At 43.8% G+C, this 13,738-nt stretch overlaps 1 protein-coding gene across 2 annotated transcripts; it reads right to left on the reverse strand.

Moving 5' to 3' along the window:
- On the reverse strand, positions 1-10,208 carry CEBPG (CCAAT enhancer binding protein gamma). Of its 2 annotated transcripts, none has more exons than XM_058707640.1 (2): positions 10,073-10,208; positions 1-3,602 (listed from the first exon to the last, which is right to left on the reverse strand). In XM_058707640.1, exon 2 carries the CDS (start codon positions 3,503-3,505, stop codon positions 3,065-3,067), a length of 441 nt encoding a protein of 146 aa, XP_058563623.1. In that variant the 5' UTR covers positions 3,506-3,602; positions 10,073-10,208; the 3' UTR covers positions 1-3,064. The 2 variants fall into 2 exon arrangements, with proteins under 2 accessions (XP_058563623.1, XP_058563624.1); XM_058707641.1 differs by lacking the exon at positions 10,073-10,208 and adding an exon at positions 9,583-9,722.
- Between the last annotated feature and the right edge of the window lie 3,530 nt (positions 10,209-13,738).

Here is a 13,738-nt window from a genome sequence, read left to right on the forward strand (position 1 = left end):
TCATTATTCCAAAGTGTGTTTTTATTTCATATTCATTGAAAGAAATAAAATTATATTTAAAAAAATAGAGTAATCTCACAAACTGAGGAAAGCCAGGAACAAAAGAACAAGTTAAGGGCTTTTTCCTGAGAGGCAGATCTAACAGCTATAGAATGAACTTTCTCCTCCCTAGCTTTTGTCAAACAAAAAATTGCTTCCTATTTCTAAGGCATCAAAAAGCACTCTGAGTGCTAACTGGGTGGTTCAGGTACAAAGTTTCAAGCCTCTAATGAGGATTAAGAAACATCAAAAGCTGATTTCTTTTAATACCAAATATTAAATTGCACATACTACCTTTTTTTAAACGTAAATTTCAGAATTTCACACTCATGACCCGAATTTCAAAAATCTGGTCATATGCTGTTAACGTCTTACTACTTCTTAGTAAGAATCCTAAGTATCTAAGCTCACATCCCAATAACTGAAAGGGGCCAGACAGCAGAAGAGCTCCGATCTCCCCACCTGCAGCCAACACCGGCCAGAGAGCGCCTATCTCCGGAGACTCAGACGCAGCTAGAAATTTACATCAAAGCCTAATTCCTAAACCACTGGACCTGCCTGCAAAGGCAGATCAAATCTTAACGGTTCATATGTAACCTACAGAACAAAAGTTACAAAAGTCATTTTACAATTCCCAAAGCTCTAAATGTACCCATTCCCCATACTTGGTTTCCCTCAATTTTACACTAATGAATCTATCAAACTAAAAACTTTCAATCCCAAACTTCAGTAAGACAGTCAAGACAACGGTTAACATTTTTGTTCTACGAATAAATGACTGTTTGTGCTAAAGTTCTTGTTTGCATAGGTAACAGGAAAGCTTGAGTCAATTTTTCCAAAAGTTTCAATCTTATGTTCTGATTTGAAATATCAAGTGTACACCCCTGATGATTTCCCTACAACTTCTTTTTCCAAGTTAACTCAAGTTAACTCAATCCATATAATTGGTAACCATAAATTCCATAGGGACATCAACTTCTGAAACACAGTTTTTGGTAAACAAGAGATTTAATGTAACACCTTTCTAGGTGCTTAAAGATTCAAGTGGCCTAACTGTACCTCTAATAAGGTTAATTATAGAACATGGGTCAGCTATTAAAGATTCAGTAGGATTCTGGGGCTATCTCCTAGTTAGGCAAAAAAAAAAAAAAAAATCCATCAACCTGTAAGTACACTGATACTCCAGCCAAAGTACATTGGGGTTGGACCCTAACAGAACCCCCGATCCTGTCTCCTGGCTGTCCAGGGAGTGAAGCCTACGGGGATGGTGGCTCTCCTGGAACAGCACTGGGTCCTAGTCACATGCGGAAGAGGCTCCATGGACTCAGTGATGGCTCTGTTGAATCGCAGGTCACCGTGCTATCTTCGCCTGCCCAAAAGAGCACAGACCAACCTAAGGGTGCGACCTGAGTTACATCCTGGTTAAACTGTTCCAAGTCCTAGTACAAAATAACAATGTGGCCAAAAGGTGACCATGTTCCAATGAGATACCTGGTAACACAAATGTTTTAACCAGAGGTGACTCAGAGGTGACTCAGAATCTTGTCACCAGCCTAGACTGACACTGACACTGACACACACACACCGACACACACACACCAACAAATCTGAGCTAGAATTGTGCTAAAAAAAAAAAAAGGAAGAAAGAAAGAAAAAAGAAGAGAAATCAACACGGACAATCAAAACTACCAACACTGATACAAACCAAACTCTAGAGATTCCCCAACTTTAGTAATCGCCGTTTTTTAGTCTCGACAAAAATGTCAATATCCTGAGTTTTATCAGTATTTTCTTTCTAAAATAATTTATGGGACACAAAGCATACAAATAAACAAACAGAAGCAGTGGTACAAAAAGTCTAGAATAGCCCACTAACTAGAAAAAGAAATGTCACAAGAACAATATAAAAAGATGTATTTATGTGAAATAAATTAAAGGTTAAACCTTACATTTTCAAGTTTTCTTAGACTATACTATTTGGGGAGATGGCCTAGGGTTGATGATGTATTTTTCTAATAATCACTTGGCTAGGATTAAATGCTAAATGATCCTTACCAAGACATTTCTGCCTTTAAAAATCATGGCCCCATTGCAGATATTTGGACATAGAAGAAACTACCTAAATCTCAATCGGTAAACAAGGCATTCTGTCTACTAACCTGGCTGTCAAAATGGTAACTTAAAAATGCTTACTTGACTAGCATCTACAGAAACAAAAATTTTGGTGCACAAGTTTCTCTAAACCAGAGCTGTCTTTTGGTTTATTGTTGTTGTTAGAAAACAAAATAACACCAATCCAATAACCCAAAGGTGTCCCAAAAGCATAATTCTAATATGCTTTACTCTTATTTTTAAAAAACCTATTCGCCTCCTAATTATTTGTATTTTTAAGCCAACTGGCTGTATACTGCCTCTAAAACACAATGGGACTTATTTAACATGGCATTGCTACTCAGAAACTTGTACTTGTTGGGGAAACAATACTAATTGTGCTAAAACAAGGGTTATGCTATACATAGAATCACTCCAAATCGCAAAGTGATTGATTTCTATAGCCCTAAGGATTTTTAGTACATAATTTAGAAAAAAAAAAAAAAATCACAAATAGATCAACCAAATGGCATTCAACTTTCTTAGTCCAATTAACCATCTCCAATAAAACCAAGAACCTCCTGCAGGACCTGCCGGTTCCCTGTTCCTTTTATCAACCTAGAAAAGAAGCATTTCTTGGGAAGTGAGGATTTATTAAAAACATCAAGGTCCAGGATTTTTTTTTTTTTTTACCATATACCTTAAAACTTTGTTTTATCCCCACAAAAAAATCCGTATCATTTAAAACTAGATATTCAAATTACATGGCTAACATTTTTAACTAATCAACTCTTCAGTGCTGATCCTAGAAAACAACCTTCAATGGATCTTTGAATAATGGAACAAGACAACGTTCGGCCATTGATACGAGTGGTGTAGGTAGTCACACCTTTAACGTTCAAGCCACAAACCGTGAACTTGGAAGGGGTGAGGTCTACTGTCCTGCATTATCAGGAGTTGTTGTATTTTCAGTGCCACCGGGTTGCACGTTATCTGCAAGGTTGTGTGCATGCTCAAGAAACAAGTCTTTCAGTACGCTTAATTCCTTAGTCAGCAATTTAATTTTTGCTTCCAACCGTTCATTCTCTTCTTTGAGCTGATTCACCCTCTGCAGTGTATCCTGTGCCTTCTGCTTGCTTTTCAACCGGCTCTTTTTCACAGCCATGTTGTTCCTCTCTCTGCGCTGCCGATACTCATCACTGTTTCGATCCATGGGAGAGCTCTTTTTGCTTTGCTTGCTCGGAGGCGCGGCTTTGCCCCCTCCCCCAGGGCCGGCAGGCACCAGCTGAGGAACCTGCTGTAAGCCGCTGGCATGAGCCTGAGTATGAATAACACTTATTCCAGGAGTACTGTTCTGCTGTGCTATCTTGCTCATTTGGGCACGCTCTCTTGCTGACACGGAACAAGGTAGAAATGAGGGCAAGGTGATCAACGGTTTCCACACTAAGCTGCCAAGAAATCTTCACATGTACCTAGTTAAAAAATAAATTGCATTAAAATGTTTGAAATGACAAGATCAAATGAGATTAAACTTGCAAGTACCTAACAGCAGGCCAACATTAATTGATTATGCTGAGAAAAGTCTACAGCAACTGCCAACTGTTCCAATGTTTCAGAAGTCTAAATCATTTAATTTAGAAAGGTGAGTTAGTACAGAAGCACCATAAGGCCAAATCCAGCCCACCTGAACCCCTGAGGGTACTACCCATCTGCGACTGTTATCAAAAATGGAAGGAAAAACAAAAGAATACCGCTAATTAGGTAGCACATATGAACTAATAGCACTTGGCAATCTGCCAGAGAGAAATGAGCTGTTTGGGTTAAACATGGAAAACCTGAGTTCAATTATGATAGAAGAGACACCTGCAAAGAAGGGGAGAAAAGTTTCGATTGTCCGCTCACGTCAAACGAGCGTACTGCAGCGCAGCGCCTGGTCCCCACTACTCATCAGGGTCGCCGCACACTCCTGATGCCGACATACAGGGACGGAGTCATCGAGGACTTGCCTCTCCTCCCAGAGTACATCTTTATGGGATATTCTGAAAAGCAGGGGCGGGCGGTGTTGGCTTGTTTTTATTTATTTATTGCCTCAAAGAGAACTAGTTTACATAGATTTCCTAAGTTTGTTTCTTGGATCCTAGACTTAGGAGCTCTGAGACACCCAGTCTGCTGTCCCACCCCACCATGCTTCTTCTAACAGTGCTTTTTTTCTTCTTGACGTAATAAACACATCTAAACATGGGCAACCTGAACCGCAACGAAAGACATAAAAGCCTTAAAGATGCATCCAAGGCAGAGCAAGCCTGGGGCTGAGGCCAGACAGAGGCCGAGCAGCGGCAGTGCCCACACCCACGGCCCACTGAAGAAGGGGCTCAGGGGAAAACGCCGACTCCAAGTGCCACGGCAGTGCCGCCCGTAGAAATGAAGCCACCGTTTTGGAAACTGGCCATGTGTGGATGACTGTGAGTCCAACTAGGCCCCTACAATTGCCTCAAGAGGTGTCAAAAGGATACCTATCCTATCCTGAGGCCACTTCAAGACAAACTGACTAAGCTGCTGAGCCACGTCCAGCAAGAAATCAAATTACTCTTGGAAATTCAGAAAGCGATGTTATGAACCATAAAACTATCCTGTCTTCTTTTCTCAAAACTGCCAAAACTACATCAGTGGAAAAAACCTGGGGCCAGAATTCTGAAATGCCTCAAATGAGTACATCTCATAGTTCTTAAGCTCAGTTAGTAAACACCAGAAGCTTCACCCAAACTTTTAGTTGGGCATTTCTGTATAAAACACTGTTTACTGGCCTGCTTTTTAAAAATCTTTGCTTTTAGAAAGTCGCTATATCCTTACTTTCAATGGTCTCCAAAGCCATGCAGGCAGCCCTGAGCTAGTGAGCCATCTGTTCTCACTCCAACATAAGGCAAAAAAGAAAGCTTCCTTCTAAACCATGGACAATATCTACTCCAAGTCTATCTTCAGTAGTGGACATTTCACAATCTCCTTTGATAATTTACTATGTTGCCTATTTTTCTTCCAGTTAAACAGTGGCAGTTCAGTATTAATTTGAGCCACCTTACCACTAAAAGTGTTAGTGGCCATCAACATTATTGCTTATTTGGTGTAAAGTGGGCATAATATTTTAGTCAATTTTTAAAAACGTGTTTAACACTTCTCCTGGGATTGTTTCAACTATCATAATCATGGTCATCTTCTTTAACTTTTTAACTTTTCATATGCCAATTATGTTTTTAATCTTTAAAACTAATCTATAGACAACACAAAGATAAGAATGATCCAAAGAAGTACAGACCAGGAGGAACCAGGTCAATACTGTCTTGGCTCTGGCTCCCCTCTTTTGCTCGGAACCTATCCTTTCCTTCTTGGGGCCTTGATTTCCCCATCTGCAAATGAGGGATGTAGAATGGTAAGATGCCTTCTGACTCTGAAAATATACCATGAACTTCAGTACTAAAAAGTCTTTTCTTCCTGCCTTATGCTTGGCTTTTTATGCCCAAATCACTAAAAGATTTTAACACAGGTTCCAAATTCAGTGACGTTCATGTCCATTTTGATACCCAGAGATACAGGAATAGAGAAGAGCTCTTTTTACCTCAGTCTGACTCATAGTAGAGGGGCTGAACATAGTAGGCTGAACATACTAGGGGGGACTTTGAAAATGTGCCCTTTGGCTTGAAAAACAAAGAGTAATTATCAAATTGGTAAAAACGTAAGCAAGGGAAACTTAGAAATATTAAGAACTTTAAAAATGTTGTTGTTTTAAAGTTCCTCAACCAAAGCCAATAAAGTTTAAGTGAAAAAAATATCCATTAAGGAAAATGAATCAAGTAAAGGGGGTCAGAGCCAAGTGGTCCAAAAAAGCTGACTCCAGAGTATCAACTGTTTTTACACCAGCAAAATAGCTGCCTCCAAAAGTTACCCACTTTACACTGTCACTTACGCTCTTGTTCCTTCCACAAACACTTATTGAGCACCTACAATGGGCAAAAAAATACTAGTTTATTTCAAACCTGGATATTCAATCCCAAATGAAAGTCTGGCTCCTGCGTAGACAAATACTATTCCAAAGTTCATTCTACAGGAAGCAGGGTGGCGCCTTATTTCCTTACATGTGAATCATTCGAGCAGGGAGGAGCAGAAAAACTGAGCAGTAATTCTCAAAGTGCGGACCAGCAGCAGCAGCATTTGGGAACTTGTGAGAAATGCAAATTCTCGGGCTGCCCAGACAGAAGGATTGGGAGCTCCAGGAATAGGCCCAGGCAATCCTGTTTCAACGGGACCCTGAAGTGATGAAGTGTGAGAGCCACTGCTGCAGATTCACAATGAGGAGGTGCATTTTTTTTTTAATTCAAATTTTTTAATTCAAGGAGTGTTCATTCAAAGCAGCAACACACTGAAAACGCAGAGCAGCCAGAATGAGTAAAACAAATTTCTCTCAAGTTCCATTTGGGAAAATAAACTTATCAAGAATTTTCCTAATCCTCCTGTCATCTTTTTTCACATACGTACAACCAGATATTCCTCCCCATGCCCCCCAAAATAAACTTTTAACTCCAATCTCCTCAGTGAATGTCCACACTCCAAAACACTCATAGATGTTTCTCCCTGACACCAAATTTTTTACAATCACTGGTATGTGACAAGGCTACCCACCCAGCTCCCAAAAACTTACAACCCACCACCTTCTCCATCCGAATGCCACAGAATTAATTCCCTCAGGCTGACATCATCTCTCAAGGGGCACTGGTCTCCTCTGGTTTAGCTGTGATCCCTCCAACCACTGCCTCCAGAGCAATCGAACACTCCAACCTGCTCCAGTGTGTAGGATCAGATTGAAGGTATCAACTCTCTCTCCAGCCCTTGCTCCCTTACACTTCACACCTCAACAACACTGAACCACTATCAACCCCCTAAATGGTCCTGCATTCTCTTTTCTTTGTACTGCTGTCCAGGTGGTTCCCCCAGTTTCTCTGTCAATGCCAGCTCTCCCTGGAGACTAAGCTAGAGGCAGCGATCTGTCTTCATGTCCACACGCTCAGCATCTAGTAGTGCAGGGTGAGCCATATAGTGGTGGTGCCCAAGAAGTATCTGTCGAGGGGCTCCTGGCTGGCTCAGTCGATTGAGCGTCCCACTCTTGATTTCAGTTCAGGTCTTAACCCCAGAGGCATGGGATCGAGCCCTGTATCAGGCTCCACGCTCAGTGCAGAGCCTGCTTAAGATTCATTCATTCATTCATTCATTCATTCATTCATATTCTATCTCTCTCTCTCTCCTTTCCTTCCCTCCCTCCCTCCCTCTCCCTCCTCCCCTCTCCCCCACTTTCACTCTCTCTCTATCTAAAATAAATATGATGAGGGGCGCCTGGGTGGCTCAGTCGGTTTTTTTTTGTATGTTGTAAACCATACCAAGCGTCCGACTTCTGCTCAGGTCATGATCTCACGGTTCATGAGTTCGAGCCCTTCATCGGGCTCTGTGCGGACAGCTCAGAACCTGGAGCCTGCTTCGGATTCATTCTCTCTCTCAAAAATAAATAAACATTAAAAAAAGTTTTTTTAAATAGTAAAAAGGAATAAAATAAAATGAAAATAATTTTAAAAAGGGGAAACATTTGTCAAATACTGGCTCAGAGGCTAAAAGAAAATCTTTATTTTTATAAACATCATATACAGAAATGAAATAGGTTCTCTAGTACTGAAATCTCTTAAAACAACCACAATTAAATCAAGAGTGTTAAGATATTATGGTCTTACTTCCTTAGGTTCTTGGTCTTTCTTAAAGGTGTACATGAAAATAAAAATATAATTCCACTTGCTCCTTTGAGTACCCAATCTATACAATGAACATCATTTCTAGTCTGGTCTTTGCTTTATTTCAGTTGAGAACTTGCTTTTCTACTTAGCCCAGTTATGTGTTCCAATTAATAATCTCAAGTTCTTAGGCATATGTTGCCAGAGTCTGACAACTCCATACTGCAAGAGATGTAAAGGTAAGCAAAGTCCATATATGCCCAAAGGAGCAGGATTTCTATTTAGTTGCCACCGCTTGCTTCATGACCCAAAACAGGGGTCCACGAAGGAGGGTACATCCCTTTGGGGGTACATAAGCAGTCCACTAGAGTATGGAGCAAATGTATGTTCACTTGTCTTTTTTTTAACGTTACCTTTTTAACCTACTTCTGTTATGGTTTACAACATACAAAAAAAAAAAAAGAGTACACACATTGTTTATAAATATACCTCCATTAGGAAATCATGCTTAAAAAAATTTTTTTTTTAACCAACAGGGCTGGAAAGCCAAAAAGGTAGGAAACCAATGTACCTACAAGAACCCATGGAAGCACTCCCTCCCCAGAATACCCAATAAATTTGGAATTGGGGCTACCTATATTTACATTACTGTGATCAGGTGAGGCAATCCTAGACCATAAGACCTAATTCAGCCCCATGAGGTCCTAGTTGTCTTTACCAGGGCCTCACCATGTGCTGTTCAAATCCCTACAGACGAACCCACCTCTCCAAGATCAGTCAATTGCTGACAGTCAATGATGTGCTCTTGAGAATTTAAAGGATATTATGAAAAAAATGAAATTTTGTCTTCACCTGTTTTTTAGGCAGGTATTTACAAACGACTGATTAAGCCAACTAGACCCACCAGAAGCAGGAAATCAAGAAACTGAGAAATTCTTCAGCTCACTAGCATCCTGTAATTATTTAGCCATGTTTACAGTAAGTGTTTCCAGAAACAGAGAATGGACTTTAAGAATAGCTCATGCCAAATATTAATCAAGTGGTAACAGTGACCAGATTTTAACTTTTCAATATCAAGAACTTTTAGAGGCACAAGTTCTTAGGAAAGCAAACCCCTGTAGTATTTTCTTTCCAAAATTTATTTGGGAGTCGCATATCCTATCTGAATTTAGGACAATCTCTTCACATAAGGATTCCCTGAGTGCAGGCTCGGGAGAGAAAACTACCAATTTTTGTGTAACCCACCAACCTTAAAACCTTTCTGAAACTGACACATTTTAAGGTGCCAGATTACAGCACAAACCTCAGACAAAAGGAAAACGAAACAAACCTTCTCAAAAATGAAAACATACAAGCCTCCTTGGAAGAACAGATTATCCTTCCCCCCCCCCCAAATATGCATTTCCATTCCGTTCATCTAGACACCTCTGCTAGCGATTTTCTTTACTGTGTTCCCTCCAACATGCTAATGAAGCGCTTCATTCCTTGCCCTTCTCTTTTCTATTCAACTCGTGGTTGCTGCCCGTTCATCTAACCTATATTCAGCAGTGAACTGCAGGATATTCAAATTACAGCTCCCTAAGTAAGCACAGGATCATTTCTGTAAAGTCGTGTACTTAATAAAAATCAGCCGCCTTCCCTGCCCACTTTATCACCCTCCTAACTTCTGAACAGAAGTCTCGCCTACCCCTGGCCAAGCAGTTCTGGAGGGGCGGGCAATTTCCGAAGTGGCGCTACGGTAAGGCACGGTCCTCCTCTTGCTATTCTGGTAACACCCTTTATCCCCGGGGGCCAATACGAGCCTAGCTTGTCACCAATGCCCGTTTCCCCAAAAGAGGCCGGGTTCCGGAGGGGGCACACCTCGTCCCCCGCCCCGTCCTGTCCCGGGCTGGCAGCGAGGGGCGCCCGGGAGGAGCGCGGGGGTCGGCGGGCGCCGCCGCGGCCCTGGGCCACGGCCAGGGATGAGCTCAGCGGCCCCGCCGGGTGTTGCCGGCAGGTTGCATCAGACGCCGCGCGGGGCCGCCGCCCGCGCCGCGGGCCGCGCGGGGCCTTCCCGGCAAGCCGGCCTCCTCAGGCCGGGCCGAGGTTCCTCGGGCCCGGCCGGCGCCCACGCGAGCGGCCGGCTCCGCCGCGGCCTCCTCCTCTTCCCTCATCCCGCCCGCCCGCGGCCTCCTTACCTGCGCCTCCAGCCCGCCCGCCCCCAGGCGGCCTCCACTCCGAGCGGCCCCGCGCGGCGCGGCCCGACGGACCCAGGCCTCGCAGCCCGCGAGCCAGCGAGGAGGAGCGACGGTTACGAAACCGGCAGCCTCCGCCCGTTCCGCCGCCGCCGCCGCCGCCGCCACCGGCTTCCCCTCCTCACGCCGACCACGCGCACTGCCGCCGCCGCCACGACCAATAGGCGCGCCGGCCTGCGGGCGCCGCGCCCTCCCCTCACGACGGGCAGCGCCGCCAGCCAATCGCGGGCGTCTTGGCTGCGGGGGGCGGGCACGTGGCGGAGGCGTTGGCCGCGCCGCGGCGAGGCCTGAGGGTGTGGCGGGGGTAGGCCCGCAGCTCCTGGCACCGCCCGCATCCTTCGCTGTTCGCGCGGAGCGGCGGCCCCGGGCTGTGGGAAACCAGAGGCGAGAGAAGATCTGTGAGAGCTGGAGGCGCTGGGGAGCTCTAGCCTTGCGAAGGCAGCACCTGTCTTTGGGAAGCACGACTTCCTGCGGTGTTTTTGAATCACCGACGTTCGCCTGGGTTTCGCCGAGTCCTCTGGGAGGCCCTCTGGGCGCCCCTCGCCTGAACGGTCCCCAGAGCGGCCCCCGAGACGCCCTCCCGGGACGCCCGGCGCCCGACGGAGCTTGGAGGACAGGGCAGGACTTCGCAGCACTGACGGCAGCTGCAAGCTTGCCAGGAAACGAGTGAAGTGGCGTTTTCCCAGCGTAGGGGTAGTGCTGATATCACATTGGTGAGCGCGGCAGACCGAGGTTCGTTGTCACCAGGGAACGATCGGACTTCGCGATCGATTCCCGTGTGCCGAGTGCCAGGTGAACAGGATGAGAGACGGGATCTCAAAAAACGCGTGGCAGTCCAGTTTAACGTAACCAAGACACTTCACAGGAGGATCTGAAAGCGTTTTAAAACCAGGAAGCAGCGCGCTGGGCGGAGGGCAGAGCCAGCGCGATAGGTTTGATTGCTTCCTCTTTAGCAATTCTTATCGTCCAAAAAATAAGAGTCTTTGAAAGAGGAAACATTTCTTCATCGCCCAGGCCGTGGCACCGGCTCTCCGCACAAGATTGTTTCGAGGAATCAGTTAAAGAGATGATAAAACCTTTGAAAAAAAACATAAAGATAAAACATAAAAAGTGCTGCAACTAAGAGTGAACAGCGATAACCATAGAACCATACTCGGTAGGCAAGACACGGTATCACCAAAACCACGGTTTCTTTTACTTTGACCCTCAGTGTTCTGATTTGAAATGTCTTTGATTGAGATGTTAGCACTATGAAAACTGGATTGTTTTATTGCTCACAAAAATCATAATTTTTGCCCTCACCATTTGTTAATCGCAAGTTATACAGGGAAAAAATTTTTTATAGAGATACTCATTTTCCTGTGGCTTGCTAACCACTCTGCCAAGCCGCTCTAGCATTCTCTGGGCAGGCCTTCTTCCACACTCAGCAGAGCAGGTCGAGTCAATGCCAAGGAGACTCTCATATTTATTTCCTCTTCAGGTGGTGGCTGGAAAGTCTCCTTAGTTTACAAGTATTTATTTGGTGCCAACTACGTGCTAAGCTGTGGGCTAAGTGATGGGGATTCAGCAACGAACAAGCAAAACATAGCCCTTGCCTACATGAAGTTCACCCTTACAGCCAAGGCGACAGACATTCAGTACTTACACAATTTTTCTGTTGCTATTTCCATAAATAAGATGCTGTGAGATCAAAAGAAAGGAACCAAATGTGGTCTGTGGGGCAGGGAAGGCCTGAAAGACGAGTTGGATTTGGCTGTGGGGTGTGGATGAAGAGGACGGGCCAATCAGAGGGAATGTCTTCTCTAAAGGTTTTATGATGGGAGAAGTGTGAGGCCAGAGTGGCTGACGCACAGTGTCCCAGTGGAGACTGGTGAGATTGATAAAGCCTGTGGCCCAGGAAAGGTTCTGATTTCTACCCTAGGAGAGATGGAAGGCCTTGGAAAGATTTGCTCTCACTGTGAGGAAACGAACAGAGCCTGGTGGAGGCTGTCTCTGGCTTGAGATCCACCGTGGGGCTTTCTTCCAAGTCCCAGAGCCCTAAGCTCTCATAACAAAAGATCTCCTGCACAGAGCTCTGCCTCACTGATACCCAAGTCGTAGTCTACAAATCCAAAGAATTTGTAAGCAAGTAGTACATTAAAATCTCCTCTAAAGGACCTTAGAAGTAGGATGTCTTGTTAGTTGATTATGCTATTTACCTGAGAGCGACTGTGATTAACTATCTTAGTTACCTGGCAGGTCCGCCCTGTGCTTACCCTCTTAATGGTTGTGTGACCTTGGGTAAATTATGTAACCTCTCCATCACCTGTAAATGGGCATAACAACAGTATCTACCCAATAAGATTGCTGTGGGGGGGTTAAAAAGTTAATATGTGTTTGGCCCCTAGAACAGTGCCTGTCTGGTACACGGTAGCTATTATTACCATGATGAATTATCAAGTTACAGTGTAGAATTATAGTACACTAAAATACAGTTCAAAACAAGGTCAAGCTGTGCTTAATACAGTTTTGATGATTCAGTCACTGACATACACATACTATCAAAGGTGCTGATGTTGACCCTATAGTGTATCCCAAAAGGTGTTTTTTAGAATGTTTTTTTCCTTAGTTACCACATCTTAGTTCATTAGTTTCCATAAAGTAGAGTGAGGACAATTTTAATAATTTCAAATCTCTTATTGTTTAGAAAGCCAGATCAATAAAAGTTTGCTATGTAAACTTTAGCATTTATCGAAAATGTGTCTTAAGTAGTTATGATAATACTTAAGTACTTATCATAGATTTATGTTTGGAAACTTTCTGAAAAATAATATACAAAATTAACCATCTTTGATAGGAGATCTGGGTCATATCTGTATTTTGAATATTGAAACAATGTCACCGGGTTGCATCTCAGTAGATATCATGGTATATTATATTAGCAATAATATGACAGTGATTGTCAATCATTCCGCATTGGTAATGGGCTCTTTTGATTGAAAGTAACTGAAAACCATCCCTGACTAGCCTGAGCATAAAGAAGGACTTGGTTAAAGATTTGAGGGCATACTTCATGAAATACCCCTGCCATATCAGAATCAAGAACTCAAATATCAAATGTCTTCATTTCTGTCTCTGTCTTTCTGTGTGTGTGTGTGTGTGTGTGTGTGTGCCTGTTGGTTTTATTATTCTTCCTGCTTGCACACCAGCTTTCTTCACCTGATTACTGACAGCCTCAATGTCCACAGTTTTGGTCACTAAAATAAAGCCAACTCTCTTTTTAAGTTCCTGTTACAAAAGTCTTAAGTAAGGACTCTGGAATTGGCCCAGCTGGGTCTAGTGCTTATCCCTGGAATAATCAAATGGCCAGGAACAGGTCACGATGTACTAACATGATGGCTCTGGAGGGAGTGGAAGAGGCACTTCCTTTGGGGAAAAGGAGCGCTGAGCAGACAAAACCATCAGTATCCACTTCAAATGGCAGATCAAACTGTGGTCACTCTGATGGAGCCTTAGTCACTCAGGCTGACTGCTACGTTCTTTCCCATGTGATATGCTCCCTATCCTTGAGGGCAAAATTTGCACCTCTAATTTTACCTTTGGAAGCGCTAATTCAGCCAAGATGCCGAA

Source organism: Neofelis nebulosa, chromosome 17 (assembly GCF_028018385.1).
Source record: "Neofelis nebulosa isolate mNeoNeb1 chromosome 17, mNeoNeb1.pri, whole genome shotgun sequence".
NCBI lineage: Eukaryota > Metazoa > Chordata > Mammalia > Carnivora > Felidae > Neofelis > Neofelis nebulosa.

Excerpts from the sequence above, each read along its gene's own strand:
- CEBPG (XM_058707640.1), bottom strand. The coding sequence starts at position 3,505 with ATGAGCAAGATAGCACAGCAGAACAGTACTCCTGGAATAAGTGTTATT.